The sequence below is a fragment of the Budorcas taxicolor genome, chromosome 21 (assembly GCF_023091745.1).
Source record: "Budorcas taxicolor isolate Tak-1 chromosome 21, Takin1.1, whole genome shotgun sequence".
NCBI lineage: Eukaryota > Metazoa > Chordata > Mammalia > Artiodactyla > Bovidae > Budorcas > Budorcas taxicolor.
Window position 1 is genome coordinate 71,862,189 of NC_068930.1, and position 15,664 is coordinate 71,877,852.

Consider the following 15,664-nt stretch of genomic DNA (forward strand, 5'->3'; position numbering starts at 1 on the left):
AATCAACTTCAGTTTTATTTAAAAATTACATATTTCTGATTGATTTTTTATGGTTTTATGAATTAGCAGTAATGGAAATATTAGTTTTATCTGTAATAAGAGACTGCTATAGCAGTCACACTGACCCATTGAAAATAATTAAAAAGTTCTTTTCAGTATAACCTGTTCTATTTTTCAATCTCTGGCTTTATAATAGAAACAAAGGAATCTTAGGAATTCCCTGGTGGTCCAGTGGTTAGGACCCTGCACGCTCACTGACAGGGCCCAGGTTGGATCCCTGGTCAGATCCCTGGTGAAGGAACTAAGATTCTGCATGCTGCATGGCTTGGACAAACAAAAATAAAATATACATCATTAAAAAAGAAAGGAATCTTTTTCTCTGAGAATTGTGATAAATTTCTTAAGCAACAAAAGTCTCAAGTGGAATTCTGTGTATCCTTAAACCCACAATGACAGGTGAATGGACCTGAACATGCAGGAGTAGGATAAAGTTTCTTAAAATCATTTTTTTTTAGAGGGCCAGGTATTGACAGGGAAAAAGTTAACTTTTTGTGGTTAGTTTATATGTATAAACATACAGACATTTGTTTCTTTTTCTCCTGTATCTTCTCTCCTCTCCTAGTGAAGTTATTCGAAGTCATTGAAACTGACAAAACACTCTACCTAATCATGGAGTATGCAAGTGGAGGTAAGGCAATTATAAATTGTTTTTCTTTCGTCTCTCTCTTTTAGAAGAATATGCAACCTCACTGCCCATATAGATAATTGATAGAGTTTCATGTAACCTTCAGAATCATAATACACTAGGATGAGAATCAGAAAAGCTGATTCCTGGCAGTTCAGTGGGTTGCTGTTAAGCATTTCATTGTTACCATCGTTAATTGATAATATGCAAATACTTGGATTTTTTTATGGTATAACATAAAGTTTACCGTTTTAACCATTTCAGGTGTACAGTTCTGTGGCATTAAGTACGTTCACATTTTTAACCAATACCATCATCCATCTCCAGAACTTTTTCATTTTCCCAGAATGAAACTCTGTTCCTATTAAACAATAATTCCCCATCCTCCCTCCTTGTAGCCCCTGGCAACCACCATTCTGCTGTCTGTATGAATTTGACTACTCTAGGGAGCTCATCTGAGTGGACTCGTACAGTATTTTTCTTTTCTGTGACTTCCTATGTCACAGTGTCCTTAAGGTTTATCCATGTTGTAGCGTGTGTCAGAATTTCCTTCCCTGTTAAAGCAGAGTAATATTCCATTGTTTATAGCACTTTTTTTTATTCCAGTACTTGAATTTTCAAAAGCATCAGTGCATTAGCCTGTTTGAAATAAATGTGTACTACATGTTGGATGGATTTGTTTATCAGATTTTTGCATCAGTGGTGCCCATTGTTTCCCAAGGCCAGAAATGGTGGTCACAGTGTATATGATTAGATTTCCTTAAAGATTAAAGACTAGTAATTCCTTGCCTGTAAGGATATATAAATGTAGACATTTTTATGAAATGAATGTATAGCTGCTCTTTTTCACAGAGATTCTTATTTCACGATTACGGCTGGGCTGTGCTGTAGGCTTTGGACCAAGCGTGACCTTTCATTGTGAAAGGCAGAAGCTTTGCTGTTTGTCTTTATGTTTTCCCTGCCTCTAGTACAGTGCCTGGCACATAGCAGACTCTGAGCAAATAAGAATTGAGTTGAATTAATGAAATTTTAAACTACTAGAGACATGTTCTGTTTAACTCCACAGTATCGATTTCAAGCCCTATGATCCAGAATGTAAAACCTGGAGACAGAAAGTTGAATCACAGCCTCGTTGTGATGAGTTGACCACTAAATAAAAGATTGTAAATCTGTTGTGAGCAGAGCAGGCACACCCCTGACACCACTTTTTCATACTCCTAATTCATTATTTGGAGAAGGAAATGGCAACCCGCGCCAGTATTCTTGCCTAGAGAATCCCGTGGACAGAGGAGCCTCGTGGGCTGCTGTCCATAGGATCTCACAGAGTCGGACACAACTGAAGCGACTTAGCAGCAGCAGCAGAAGCAGTTCATTATTAGTTGTGTGCTTCGTATTTTAAATGTGTAGTTTGAGATTTTAGTTGGGATTTCCACAGTTGAGGAGGAGTAGGGAGAGCTGAATTCAGTTCGTGAATTGTGGGAGTTCCGTGCTCTCTACTCCTCTTACCGTTCGTAACCCTCCCCTTTGTGGGGCCTCCACAGTGTACAAGTGCTTCTTCCTCTTACTGGATCTCCTTCGACTTCCACAATGGGCCCGTGATGTGGCGGGCAGGGAGTGAGGAGATGGAGGCTAGGAAATATCCCTGTGGTCATGTTGCCAGGCCTGGAGCCCCAGCCTTCTAATACCACATAGCCTCTCCCGATTGGTCAGTCAGTCATGGCTTTTTGTTTCATCTATTTTAGGTCACAGGGTCATAGCAGTTGCTCTGTATTGGAGAAGTGTCCATCCCGAAAGGATGGGCTCTGAAAAAGACAAACATGGAGTCCATATAGCCAGTGCCCCTCATTGGCAGTGTGACCTTAAGAAGTTGCATGTTTCTGAACTACTCAGTGGGCATGGCCACACAGTCCTCCTTCAGGGGCTCAGTGCGTTGCTTAACATTATAACAGCACTGATCAGTGGTGGTTTATTGGCTTGGGCCATTTGTTTTAATCAGCTCAACAAAGCACCTTCTGTCTCCAAGGCAGCTGTTTATTGTTGATACGTTTGCCAGTTTGAACAACTAAGTTTCATTAAATTGGCTACCTACTCCTCCCTAGCCTCATATTTTTCAGTTTTATAGAATCATAGAATTTTAGAATTGGAAAGAATCTCAGAAAGTCATCCAGGGCAACTGGCCTAGTTTTTACAGGTGAACGTCTGAAAAGTTGATCTGATGCCCTTGGTTTCATCACTGGTTACAGTGAATGACAGGACCTAAACCAAGGGCTTTCTGAACTGTCTTGACATGGGTGGGGAGAACCACTGTTTGCTGTTTTTTCTACTAGTAAATAATATCATGCAGAGATTTTTAATTTAGTTGCTTACCCTGGATGCTAGTGCATTTTTAATGGGAGTGGCGGGTGAGTCTGGGTTGTATGCCTGGTTTATAACAGTGATTGTGAGTATGACTTTATGGCTCCAAAATCTCTTAACAGGTTTATATTGCATTGGAATCCTAAAATATTTTAAAATTACATTGACATTATCTGTGTGACTGTACAACTACTGGGTTTAATCCATAAATTTTTTTAAAAGTCAAAACTGTTCCATGTGGTATGCACACATCTTTGTCTTTTCACTTTTTTTGACATATTTTTTATTCTGCAGATAGAATGGCATTCTTGGAGAAGATACTGACACTTAATTTTATAATTCATAGTTAAATGTATTGCGTAGTATAAATTAACAATATGTAATTCCTTTCAAAAGATCATTATGCAATCAGTAATAACTTGAAAATATTTATGCCCATTTATTATTTTAAAATTTATTTAGAGTTAGGGCTGAAAGTTCAAAAGTCAGAGATACTAATGTACAGTTCAGAATAACGTTTTCCTCAGAAATACTTAAGTTCTGAAACTAAGCTTTTCAAGCATCGAAATACTTGAGCTGACTACAGCATGCACTCCTCACAGTGGGCACACAGTGCTCACGCGTGCACACGCACGCACACCCTGGTTCTTTCCCCTGACTCTTCTCCACAGTAGGTTTTATCATCTGATACACTGTATATTTACTTATTTGCTTATTATCTGTCTACCCCCTCCTGCAATGTAAACTCCATGAGGAGAAGGACTTTGGTCTGTTCACTTCTGTATTTCCCCAGAGCCGAGAACAGTTCTCATCAGTTAGTATACTCTAAGTAATTATTTGTTGCATGAATGAATTTAGGAAACGCTTTTTGTCATAATCCTGTAGTGAAAACACCTTCTTTGAACACAAATAACATTTCCATTTTAACTTTCAGTTTTCATTACCAAGTTTTTACTAAAGCATACTGGAAACAAAATCTTTAAAGTAAAAGTGTCACAGTTGAAATATATGAGAATTTAATGTTAAGGCTTTTCTATAACTTAAAAGATTTTATCAGTAAACTTCTCCGATAGTTAAGGCTGGGTTAGTTCAGATTCCACATATTTCTGTTTATCTTCATAACTGTATTTTAAAAATTAAAATTACAGCATTGCTAAAAGTGAAGCATCTTTAATTTATGGGAAAGTTAATGCTCAGAAATAGGACCTCTGCTTACTTCTATTTTTCTCAATTATAGGTGAAGTGTTTGACTATTTGGTTGCACATGGAAGAATGAAGGAAAAAGAAGCAAGAGCTAAATTTAGACAGGTATGGCTTGTTGCACGTTTAGTTTATTGATTAAATAACATTATCTGGCTTAAACCCTGAAGCAAACAAGTGTTTGCCTCTATAAATGTCATAAGGCCCATTGGATGGAGCAGGGGTTGGCCATTCAGTTCAATGCAACAAAATTTATTAATTTATTAAATGCTTTCATGCCTAAAGCACTTTGCTAGAGACAGCTATGAGTTCTATTTATAGCTTTGTAATTGGAATTAAAGTCTCACTGTTAACCTTAGTTTTTTGACAGTTGAGCCTTAAAAACATAAGTCTTTGAGTAGTTGTGATTGCATTAAAACTGTTTCCAATTTTTAGCAAAAGTGTTACAATCTCAAAATTCATTATAGGTTTTGTCTTACATAAGCCAAAACCAAACAGAACTTAACCTGTGAATTAATGACTTACTTTCTTGCTTTGTCTCTGCCCATTGCCTTAAAGAGACTCATTTTAATATGTAGGTTTTGAGCATAAATGTGATATAAGTCTCTAATAAAGGTAACTATTGATTGATCCTTACCCACTAATATTGGATTAAATCCTTCATCTTCATTAATGTAAATCTTGCAGCAGCCTTGTGAGTAAAGATCATCGTAAGTAAGTGAAGTCGCTCAGGCGTGTCCGACTCTTTTTGCACCCCCATGGACTGTGGCCCGCCAGGCTTCTCTAGAGGTCCATGGGATTCTCCTGGCAAGAATACTGGAGTGGGCTGCCATTTCCTTCTCCAGCGGATCTTCCCGACCCAGGGATTGAATCCGGGTCTCCCGCATTGCAGGCAGATGCTTTAACCTCTGAGCCACGAGGGAAATCCAAAAGATCATTGTGCTCATTTGTTAAAGATAAGGAAACTGAGGCACAGGAAGATTACATAATTTGCCCAAAATTTGATGCCTGGCAAATAGCAGACCTTCCATTGATTCAGAGCCAGGACCTGTGATTCCAAACTAAAATTCTTAATCGTTACGGTGTGGTCTTACTTAGAGTAGGCATCATCAAACTCTTTCTGTAAAGTACCAGATAGTAAATTTTAGGCTTTGTAGGCCATTCAGTCTTTTGCAACTATTTAATTCTGCTGTTGTAGCGTAGAAGCAGCTTAGACAATATCTAGATGAATACACTCATATGATGTGTTCCCAACAATACTTTCTTGGCAGAAACGAGTGGTGGGCCATATTCAGCCTACAGGCCATAATTTGCCCACCTCAGATTCAGATAAAAGGAAGGAGCAGGTACTTTATTACTTTTAAACTAACTATCCTCCCACAGTTTGAAGTTCTGTATGTAAATTGCAGTAGAGCCTCGTTTCTTTTAGAAACTTAAAATTTTTGTCCTATTCACATGTGAAGTTGTTAAGGTGGAAGTACAGGCAGGAGTCTTTAAGGGTTTCACAATATTTATAAAGGCAGGTTTAACTGATTTTCAAGATTTTGATCTGCGTAGTCTAGTGTTTACAGTTAAGGACTTACAAATAAGTGTCTTAACTTTTGCTGTTGCTTAAATTTACTTTTAAAATCTTAAGACATCCTAATGATACTTTAAAACCTGTTACATATCAGACTTTGACCATCATTTAACTTTTCTGATCCTCAGTTTTCCTAACTATAAAAAGAGGAAGTTCTACTTGATTAATTCTGAAGTCCTTTCCAGTTTTGATATCACTTATTCTGTGGTCTGTGGAAGGAAGCTCAAATTTCTCTTTGTTACAAAACAAGTCTGTCTGGCCCTTTCCGTATCTGTACTCTTAATTTTTATAAATTGGCCACCTGAAAATCAAGATTTTTTTGCCTTATAAACTGGAATTCCTTTCCACTCAGATGAGTGTGACTTGCAAGTGTTTATGTGAGTGTGATTTATTGACTCTGAGGAAAGGGCTCCCGCCAGCCCTCATATCAGCTGTGAGCCTGGACCTTCTGCAGGGAAGCAGTGCGGCGCTTGGGTCTCTGGCCCCTCTCTTCTTGCTTCTCCACCCATCTCCCAGCTAGGATCGGGCTTGTCAAGGAGACGTGGACATTTATCACTGTCTAATTTTAATTTTCTGACCGTTCTGGGTCTTCATTGCTTTGCTTGGGCCCTCTTTCTCTAGTTGTGGTGGGCGGGGCTCCTGTTCCTCGTGGTGCTCGGGCTTCTGTTATCGCAGAGCACGGGCTGCAGGCTTGCCGGCTCAGTAGTTGTGGCGCAGGCGCTTAATTGCTCCACAGCATGTGGGGTTTTCCCGGACCATTGATGGGACTTGTGTCTTCTGTATTGGCAGGCAGATTCCCACCCACTGTACCAGGGAAGTCACACAGCTTTTCATCTTTTCATCTTAAAAATTTCCGGCACAAATTCTGAAGTATGTAGTTGAGAAATGTATTAGTTTATGTGCTTTTACAAGTTAATGACTTGATTCACAGGGCTTATAATTAATGGCGTCTTTTCTCCTTGCCATAGTGTTTCCTTAAGTCCGTGCATGTAAACCTGGAAAGGTCAGGCATGATATTGGTGCCTCCACTTTGCTGTTTCTAATTGCCATGCTTTCCAAAAGCATGTTGTTTTTGTTTTATTGGAGGATCTAAAAACTTTAGTCCTCATTACTTTGACTAAACAGAAAGTTTTCCTGTTTACAGCAAAGACAAAGGTATGCCACACACACAGAGTACACTGTGCTTCATCTGTTTTCTGTCAGAAATAGGCCCTTCTTTCCATATTCATCAGCAGATGGTCTTTCCTCTTCCCACCTCCTTCGCCACTCTCATCCTAGTCACTGATTATGCTGCTTTAGTTTTTTATTTCCAGAGAAGAATAGATTCCTGGCTCCGCCCTCTTTCCTTGCTCTTCCTTGGGGGGTTGCTTGTGTTGCTGCCTCTGCTTTTTCGTGTGTGACTAGAAGTGAATTAGGCTTGCATTCTTATTTTAACCTGGGACTCAACCTAGGTTCTCAGCCTTCCATAGAAATAACTACTTTCACATTAAAAGCAGAATGTGAAAAAGCAATAATTTAAAGTGGAATACTTTCAAGTTGTTGTGGCATTTGCAGTGTTTGGAGGTAAAAGAAGAGAAATTCTCTTTGAGAAATGGTAGGTAAGTGTCAAATCTGGTTCAAAAGTAGAATTTGAAAATAACTTATGAGAGAAATCTGACGATGGGGGCAGGGGGCGGGGCGAAGGGACCGGGAAGGTTGGATCAGGCAGAAGTAAGGTAACATTGTGGCCTCGGCAATAAACCTGTTCCTTTGGGGAAACAAATCCATTTCACTTTCCCAGTTTTCATGCTGACAGCATGGAGCAACATTGTTGCTAACAGATGCTCTAGAACCGGTGTCTTGGCTTGGGATTTGTGTGCCTCTAGGTGACTGAGTGGGTCTGATCTTCGTATTCACTTTATAAAGTAGGAAGCTGCTTAGTGAAGCCTTGATTCTGGCATCATTCCCAACCCCAGTCTAGCTTATCCTTGCTGCTTATTTTGAACCAATATCAACCAATAGATCAGTCCTCTCTGAGTTTTTGTGTCCAGTATAGTTAGGTGCATGTTGCTTAAACTGAAAGTTGATGATTTGGAGAAACAAGCAGTATTTTCATTATAGCCGCAGTTTTGTATGTATGTAGTCATATATATTAAAGTACACATACATAATACCAAAGTAAAGACTTGAAGCAAATACAACCAAAATAACAGGAAATGTCATCTCTGTTTGATGGTTATAAAAGCAGATTCTTGTATGTACTTCCTGTATTTCCTAAAATTATTATAATTGTATAAAACTTTAATAAAGCTTATAAAGTTTTAGAAAAAGAGTCTTGAAAGTTGGTAGTAAGTGTGAAATTTCTAGAGCAGTTATTTAACAGTGCCAATCAGGGAATTCCCTGGCAGTCCAGTGTTTGGGACTTGGCACTGTCACAGCTGAGGACCCAGGTTCGATCCCTAGGGTTGGGAAACGAAAATCAGCTGTGCAGCTGAAAATAATAGTAATAATAGTAGTGCTAATCCCAGGAGTAATCCTAAGGTAGCTAAATAAAAGGGTATCATTTGCTAAGTGTAGAAGAGATTCTTATTGATAAAGCACATAATAGTTTTAAGAGTTTGCAGTTCACATACATTGCAACATTTTTTCTTCCATTTTAAGAAAGGACGCTGGTCATTAGAGAGGTGAAGTCACTTTTGCTGTCCTTGAACCTACATTAGCCAAAAGGAAGAGAGTGTGGTCAGGAGCAGCCTGGCAGAGGAGAGCCAACCTGATTAAACACCCAGTGTGGCGGGTCTGCGACTGCTGGCTTGGCTCTGAGCTGATGACGTGGGCATGGAGAGCCTTCTGATTCTGGGCCTGAGCAGCCAGGGCCCTCTGGGTCCCACTGGTTTGCTGGGCCCTGGCACCACACTTAGAAATAACTGGAATGTTGAGGGACAGGGCCTGAGAAGAGACTTTATAGTTAAAACTGGAAAGAACAGCCTCGCCTAGCTCTTCTTGCACTCACCCCTCAGTCTCTCCAAATTGAAAGGTATGAAGCATAAGAAAATTATCTTTAGAGACCCACATAGCCGTTGAAGTGCCCACTGAGTGCTTTGCATATGTGAACCTTAGAGGCATGCTTCCATCTTGGTCGCGAGTCTGCAGCAGTAACGATCATGACCTTGCCTCTCTTCATCCAGATCGTGTCTGCAGTGCAGTACTGCCACCAGAAGCGGATCGTTCACAGAGACCTCAAGGTGAGCCACGTTGCCCTCACTCGTGTACACTCTCCTCGTGTGTGTTCAGCTCCTGCTGCTCACGACATGGATGAGGGACATACTAGGTTGTGTTACTAAATTTAAAAAAAATCCTAAGGCTTAGTTTCCATTTTAGTTAAAGCAGTGCATTGTTGGTCTTTGGAGAAAATCGCCCACCACCCAACAGCTGAGCGCACCCAGAAATGCACGCCTGCCCTGGACAGCACGCTCGGGGCTGCCCGCGCCCGTCTGTCTCCCCAGCCAGCGTTCTCTCCCGCTAACAGCAGCGGCTGTTTGAGACCTGCTGCACGGTTCTCCGCCTTTGCCCGCATTCCTGGCATAGGCTCAGGTTTCCTATTTCACAGAGAAAATAGAAACAGCAGGCAGAAACTCCCTGTTTCCCAGCAGGCCCTCCAACTTAGCTGCACCTGCGTCCACCCTTGACCTTGCGGAGTTTTCCTCTGTTACAGGACAGCACAGCACTGCTGCAGACCCCGCTGGCGTTCAGGATCTGTGTCTCTCCCTCCCAGGCTGCTGTGCTGCCTCCTCCGACCCCTCCTTCACCTCCTGTCTCTGCTGGTGCCTCACTAGCAGCATGTGTAAAACGTGCTTACATCCACACTCTGTTCTACCTAAGAACCTCCCACCCCAGTTCTTCTTCCCAATATACCCTTTTATTCTCTTCCCCTTCACAGCCGTTTTTCTCCAAACATTGCCTAGATTCTTTCCTAACTTGCCGTCACTTCCTCTCTCTCCTCACATAGCTGTTACTGACTGATTTGCTTGTTGCTCTGTTCACCCACCCTGCTGCATTCACACTCACTCCATCACCTCTGGTTTGCTAATCCCCAGATCTGTTCCTGCATCCAGAGCTCTCTTCCAGGACCCAGTGTCCAGCTGACAGAAGGACACCTCCTCAGCACCCCTCAGGCAGCTTGATTTAGCATGTTAAATACCTAAACTCTTCCTTGCTAAACTTAAATTTGTATTTCTCATTGTGGCGACTGATGTACCCCAGGTGCCTCTGTCTCCTTTGCTCTGACACCCCTCGGTCCCCAGGTCCCTGCTGCTGCTCCCTGGGTGTTGCTGAGCTTGCTTTTCTCTGTCCCCGCTCGCACTGTCCAGTTCTAGTCCCCTGGTGTCCGGGACCGTATCACTACAGTAGCCTCTTGCCTGGTCCTCCCTGCTTCCAATTTTGCCTCTTTCCTACATTGCAACCAGAATGGTCCTTTAAAAACATAAATAAAATTGTCATGGGACTTCCCTGGAGGTCCAGTGGCTAAGATTCTGGGCCCCCTGCATTGGGCGTCCAGGTTTAATCCCTGGTCAGGGAACTAGATCCCACATGCTGCAACTAAGACCCAGCACAGCCAAATAAGTAAGTAAATGTTTTTTAAAAAACCACACACACACACACAAGTAAAACTTGTCATTTCCCTGCTTGAAATGACTTTTCCGTGGCTTCCCATTGCCCTTAGGATAAAAAGCTAAACTTCCTGAATATAAGTCGCTCAACTGGCCATTTGTAATTCAGCCATAACCATGTCTCCCGCCTTCTCTACTGTACTCTGCCTTTCAGTTTCTTGAGCAAACTGTGTTCTCTCTCACCCTATGGGTTTTCAGACTGTTACTCTGCTTGAACTCTCTCGCGTTGACACACCCACTGCCGTCACCTAATCCTCGCAGTGGTTTCAGTCCATCTGGTTCGCACCTCTCAGTGCCGGGCCCACCACTCCCCTCTTCTCGGTCACAGCACTGAGGGCCCGGGGTGTAGCAGCAGGTTTTCCTCCCCTCCCTTTGTAAACTGTGAGCTTTCTGAGGCCAGGACCCTGTCTGTCTTTGCATCCAGACAATAATATAACACCTGGTGTATAATTGCCATGTGATAAATGTCTGTTAAGACAAGCAGGCATGACTGTGATCTCTGTCTTAAATGAAGTTTAGGATACCCTTCTCAGTAATAGCCATTATACACCTTATTTAGCAGTGTTTGTGAAATGTGACTGTCCACTTAGAAGGATACTTAGAAGGATCTGTTTTTTAAAAGCCCCTTATTCTTTGCTGAAAAAGCTCTTCCAGTATTGTTCTGTCATGAACATTTGCTGTTTAAATTGGTGCTGGAATTGATCTATACAGTTGGGCCCCCATATCCCCAGGTTCTGCATCTGTGGCTTAGGAGGGCTGGCTGGCTGGACCGTTTTATATGATGGTGGAGGATGGTGTCCACAGGGTCCGAGCCAGTGCCCTCAGAAGACCGAGGGACCACTGCACCGTGCACCTCTTGTTGGTTGTTAATGCTAGAACATTAGGTATTCTGAATTATCTCCTCTTTTTTTCTCTCTAGAAAAAATGTTTTCTTATTCATTAGGATATATTAAGTTTATATCATTACAAAAAGGTTTTATGAAATGCCTAATTCTATCACAGTTCATTATATTTTTTGTTAAATTTCATTTTTGTCTTGATGTTTTCCCTCTAGGCTGAAAATCTATTGTTAGATGCTGATATGAACATTAAAATAGCTGACTTTGGTTTTAGCAATGAATTTACTGTTGGCAGTAAACTGGATACGTTTTGTGGCAGTCCTCCGTATGCGGCCCCAGAGCTCTTCCAGGGCAAGAAATACGACGGGCCAGAAGTGGACGTGTGGAGCCTCGGCGTCATTCTTTACACTCTAGTCAGCGGGTCGCTCCCCTTTGATGGGCAGAACCTAAAGGTAAATGAAGCACTTGCATCCTTGTCCTTCAGAAAGCTTTAAGGATTTTGTCAAATGATAAGAGGTAACGTGTCAGTGTTGTTTCAGTGGGGGAGTTGGGTTCTTTTTTAACCTAAAAGTTGACTTAGAGGTTTTCTTTCCTCTCTACCTCCCCAAAGGAACTGAGAGAGCGAGTATTAAGAGGGAAATACAGAATCCCTTTCTACATGTCCACAGACTGTGAAAACCTTCTCAAACGTTTCCTGGTGCTAAATCCAATAAAACGAGGCACTCTAGAGGTAATCACATAAGTGGAAATAAAGAGCAACTTTGGAGAGTCTTTAAAAGTATTTTTAGAATTTTGCTTAGTTTGTATGACGTATTGAATACTATCCTGGTTTTTTTTTTTAAGCAAGATTGAGACATTTTTAAAAAGTTATCGTTTGAACCATAATTGATGAAATGTTGAGAATGAATTTCCCTAAATATTGTGATTATCAGAATGCTTCATTTATACTGCTAACGACCCAGTTCACGTTTCAGCAAATCATGAAGGACAGGTGGATCAACGCAGGGCATGAGGATGATGAGCTGAAACCGTTTGTTGAACCAGAACTGGACATCTCAGACCAGAAAAGAATAGGTAATTACTCTGTGCCTGCATGCTGGTGTGTGTGCCAGTGACATACTTTTCCCTTCATTTATATGTGTACACCCAAAACAGGGATGGGCTTCCCTGATGGCTCAGTCAGTAAAGAACCTGCCTGCAGTGCAGGAGACCCAGGTTTAATCCCTGAGTCGGGAAGATCCCCTGGAGAAGGAAATGGCAAATTGCTCCACTATTCCTGCCTGGAATATCCCATGGACAGAGGAGCTTGGTGGGCTACAGTCCATGGGATCACAAGAGTGGGACACAATCCACCAAAGCGGGGATAATAACGGGGATAAGTATAGATTACATGAAGCAGCTAATATGTTTTGTCATATTTAGGAAGTCATCTTCAGGCCCTGTAATAGTACTCAGTAACTCAGAAATAAGCCAGCTGCCCATTTATGTTAAAACAATGTGTGATTTTTTCGGTCAGATAAAGGAAATTAGTTTACCCTGTAATGTAATGATTTCTTAACCAAAGGAAACCCGTAAACTGTATTATGCCCTTCTTTTAGACATTATGGTGGGAATGGGATACACACAAGAAGAAATTCAAGAATCTCTTAGTAAGATGAAATATGATGAAATCACAGCTACATATTTATTGTTGGGGAGAAAATCTTCAGAGGTAAGTATAACCAGATAAAAATGTATAATATCCTTTTTGCAAATTATCAGCTCATGTAATAATTAGTTTTGGGGTTTTTTTAGTGTGTATAACATTAATAATATTTTTAAATTTACCTTCAAATGACTGATCTAACTCCTATGACTATTATGAGCTACTATTTTAGCTTTAAGATAATAACCTTTAATAACTTGGCTTTTGTTAAGTTAACCTATATAGTCAGTAATAGTTTTAAAATGATGTAAAGTATCAGATGAAATAGAGCATTTTTAGTTTTTTGAAAAAGCCTAGAAGAACATAAATATCTATCCATGTGTGAATTTTTCCAGTAGTTAGAAAAACACTTTTGCCTGAGTTTAGGGTTGTCTCTTTTGTACACTGAGGTTTTTCTCTCTAAATGAACAATTTGTAAGAGGTTTGTGTGTTACAAGAAGTTTAGTTTCATAATAAACCATTTGGGCTCGTGTTGTGGTTTGCTCTGTTCTTCTCATTTTCTCTTAGCTGGATGCTAGTGATTCCAGTTCTAGCAGCAATCTTTCACTTGCTAAGGTTAGGCCGAGCAGCGACCTCAGCAACAGTACTGGCCAGTCTCCTCACCACAAAGTGCAGAGAAGTGTCTCTTCAAGCCAGAAGCAGAGGCGGTACAGTGACCATGGTAAGTAAGTTTGAGATCATTCCAGCATTTTCCAGGCCTCCCGTTAACCAAGAGGCCTCCTGACATTGCCAAGCATCCTTTTGCTTATGGCCTCCTGGGGTTAAGGTTGCTTGATTGCCCTTCCTAGCGTTTCTTGCAAAGCAGTCCTGCAGGCGCTGCAGGCCCTGATCGCCTTGGTACACTCAGTAGTCTTGGTTTGACTAAGGCCTGGCTGGGTAGAAACCTGAGCCACGTGGGAATTTATCAAGCACTTGAACTGAGAAAGTGATTTTCAGTTTTGTTGAAGTTAAATTTATAAAGCCACATGTGGCCAGTGGCTACCACAATGGACAGCACAGCCCTGGAAAATGTATAGTACACCAGTTTTGCCTTAATTGGTCTAAATTTTTGACTCATGTCATTCTCAACCACACTCTTAACTGTCCATGTGTCTAAACACCCTCACTCTTACATTTTCACCATAGAGTGAATCTTTCATGAGACTTAGGACCCAGAAGGATGCTTACCAAACGTGACAATTACTCTGCCTTCAAGGCAGCCCCGTTTGTTGGGATCCAGAGACTCTAGCAGATTGCATTTATTCACATGTTAATTCCTTTCATTCCAGTGCACAAATTTATGTTGGCCTAGTCTTGACTTTTAAAAATACATCCTCACGTGGAATCCTCGTTCATTTCTTTGTTCAGTTCACTTCCCTTCCCTGGGCTTTGTCCTCCTGTGTTCTTCCACCTTGAGAGTTGGCGCTTAGAACTGTACGAAGTATTCCAGGTGTCTGCAGCTTTGGCTTTGTACCGAAAGTGATGACCCTTTGCTTGGTTTCCATTTCTCTTCCTGCTGCCAATGCCTCTGTGTGGTTTAGGCTGAAGCAGCACATTGTGCTGATGCTGTCCGTAAGCTGTCTGCACGTCTGCTGTTTTCCAGGGTGTAACTGAAGAGCTCAGAGCTTGTCTGATGCCAGAATTTTGCAGATGGCATTTGTAAATCAAGTGTTGATCTGGGTCTCAGTCTTTTGTGTTCATATTAGTTGCTAGCAAGGAGGGGTTTTTCTGTGTACTAAATACAGAGCAATTAGTGAAATGCCTATGTGTTGCTCTGAATTTAAAGAGAATTGTTCCTAAATCCTGGAAGAAACCTGGTATTAGTTTTCTCATGTCCCTAATGACTGTCTTAGTAAGTTCATTCTTCCTTAAGCAGAATCTGTCTGGATGAGTAATGCCCTTTTTCCCAACTCAGAAGATTGTAGAGCTAAAAAGAGATCACCAAACCCCCGTGTTGGCAATAAAGAAATAGGTCAGGATTGCTCACCAGGTCTTCTGAGGTGAAGTGGAAGTGCTCGAGACAGAATCCAGCACTCCTGGTCCCTGGTTTCGGGGGCTCAGTCCACTAATCCACCCGTTGCCTCTTGCAGTAGTGCTTTTACGGTAATAATCATCCTACCTTCTTGGAGCCTTTAATACTAAAAAGAAATTCACAAAGGAACATTTCAGGAAATTCTGTACATAGATCACAGACCCAGTTCCACATTGTTTTTTACTTTTGGGGGGGATGAAGATAGTGGTCAGCAATAAAAGGAGAACTGATTATGCCTCTGGCACTGTTCATACAAGCGCTAAGACTGGGCTGGGCCCCAAGGACTAGGGTCTAGCAGAGCACACCCACTCGGCGCCAGGTGCAGCAGGCAGCCTGGCCCGTCCAGCTGCAGCCCGGCCTCCCACCCTCGTCTCTCCTCACGCCCGCTAGCTCTCAGCGCGGCGGACTCGTATATGCCTGCTTCAGTGAGACTGCGACAGATTTTGTGTGTGTTTTTCGTTTGGGTCCCACGTGTGAACACCCCCCACCCTGCTGCCATGTGTGTGTATTTTTCCTCGGAAGGGAGCTCTTCATCAGATTTGTAAGGGATTCTTTTATTAAAAAAAAAAGAAAAGGCTGAAGACTCACTATTCTGTTAATAAATGGTACTAGGGTAGTTGGTAGTGATCAAAAAAAAAGAATGC

General features: G+C 41.6%; 1 protein-coding gene across 7 annotated transcripts in view; it reads left to right on the plus strand.

The window, feature by feature from the left end:
* Positions 1–15,664, plus strand: part of MARK3 (microtubule affinity regulating kinase 3) — a 110,828-nt gene that overhangs the window by 74,238 nt on the left and 20,926 nt on the right. For 6 of the 7 annotated variants that reach the window (XM_052659984.1, XM_052659985.1, XM_052659987.1 and 3 more), the window contains 8 exons: positions 623–688; positions 4,278–4,348; positions 8,984–9,040; positions 11,520–11,756; positions 11,915–12,034; positions 12,279–12,378; positions 12,903–13,015; positions 13,517–13,670. In XM_052659984.1, coding sequence (XP_052515944.1) covers positions 623–688; positions 4,278–4,348; positions 8,984–9,040; positions 11,520–11,756; positions 11,915–12,034; positions 12,279–12,378; positions 12,903–13,015; positions 13,517–13,670 — 918 coding nt within the window. The remainder of the gene's footprint in view (positions 1–622; positions 689–4,277; positions 4,349–8,983; positions 9,041–11,519; positions 11,757–11,914; positions 12,035–12,278; positions 12,379–12,902; positions 13,016–13,516; positions 13,671–15,664) is intronic. The other variant, XM_052659986.1, reaches the window with a different exon arrangement.